The sequence below is a fragment of the Sinocyclocheilus grahami genome, unplaced genomic scaffold (genome assembly GCF_001515645.1).
Source record: "Sinocyclocheilus grahami isolate Dianchi unplaced genomic scaffold, SAMN03320097.WGS_v1.1 scaffold10734.1, whole genome shotgun sequence".
In the NCBI taxonomy this organism is placed as follows: Eukaryota; Metazoa; Chordata; class Actinopteri; order Cypriniformes; family Cyprinidae; genus Sinocyclocheilus; species Sinocyclocheilus grahami.
The window spans coordinates 1-379 of NW_015513410.1; the positions used below are offsets into that span (position 1 = coordinate 1).

At 57.3% G+C, this 379-nt stretch overlaps 1 protein-coding gene across 1 annotated transcript in view; it reads left to right on the forward strand.

The window, feature by feature from the left end:
• The first annotated feature begins 6 nt into the window (after window positions 1–6).
• The window catches only part of LOC107578527 (proteasome subunit alpha type-6-like), a 2295-nt gene continuing 1922 nt past the window's right edge, over window positions 7–379 (forward strand). The window contains exons 1-2 of the mRNA XM_016264474.1: window positions 7–203; window positions 281–372. Coding sequence (XP_016119960.1) covers window positions 32–203; window positions 281–372 — 264 coding nt within the window. The 5' untranslated portion in view covers window positions 7–31. The remainder of the gene's footprint in view (window positions 204–280; window positions 373–379) is intronic.

A 379-nucleotide genomic window follows, 5' to 3' on the forward strand; every position in this document is an offset into this window, starting at 1 on the left:
TTCTCACATGTTAGTGTAAGTTCACATATGCATGTGTGTGTGTGTAGCTGACAGCCGCTCTCAGGTTCATCGGGCTCGCATCGAGGCGGCCGAGTGGAAGTATAAGTTCGGTTATGACATCACGGCGGACATGCTGTGCCGGCGTATGGCGGACATCTCTCAGGTTTACACGCAGAACGCAGAGATGAGGCCGCTGGGCTGCTGTGAGTGACACTTCTCTCGTCTCAGCTGTGTTCTGATCCTTCGCTGCGGCTCTGACCTGATGCTGTGTGTCCCTCAGGCATGATGCTGATCGCGATGGACCCTCAGACGGGCCCCGTGTTGTACAAATGCGACCCGGCTGGGTACTTCTGCGGCTTCAGGGCCACCAGTGTCGGGG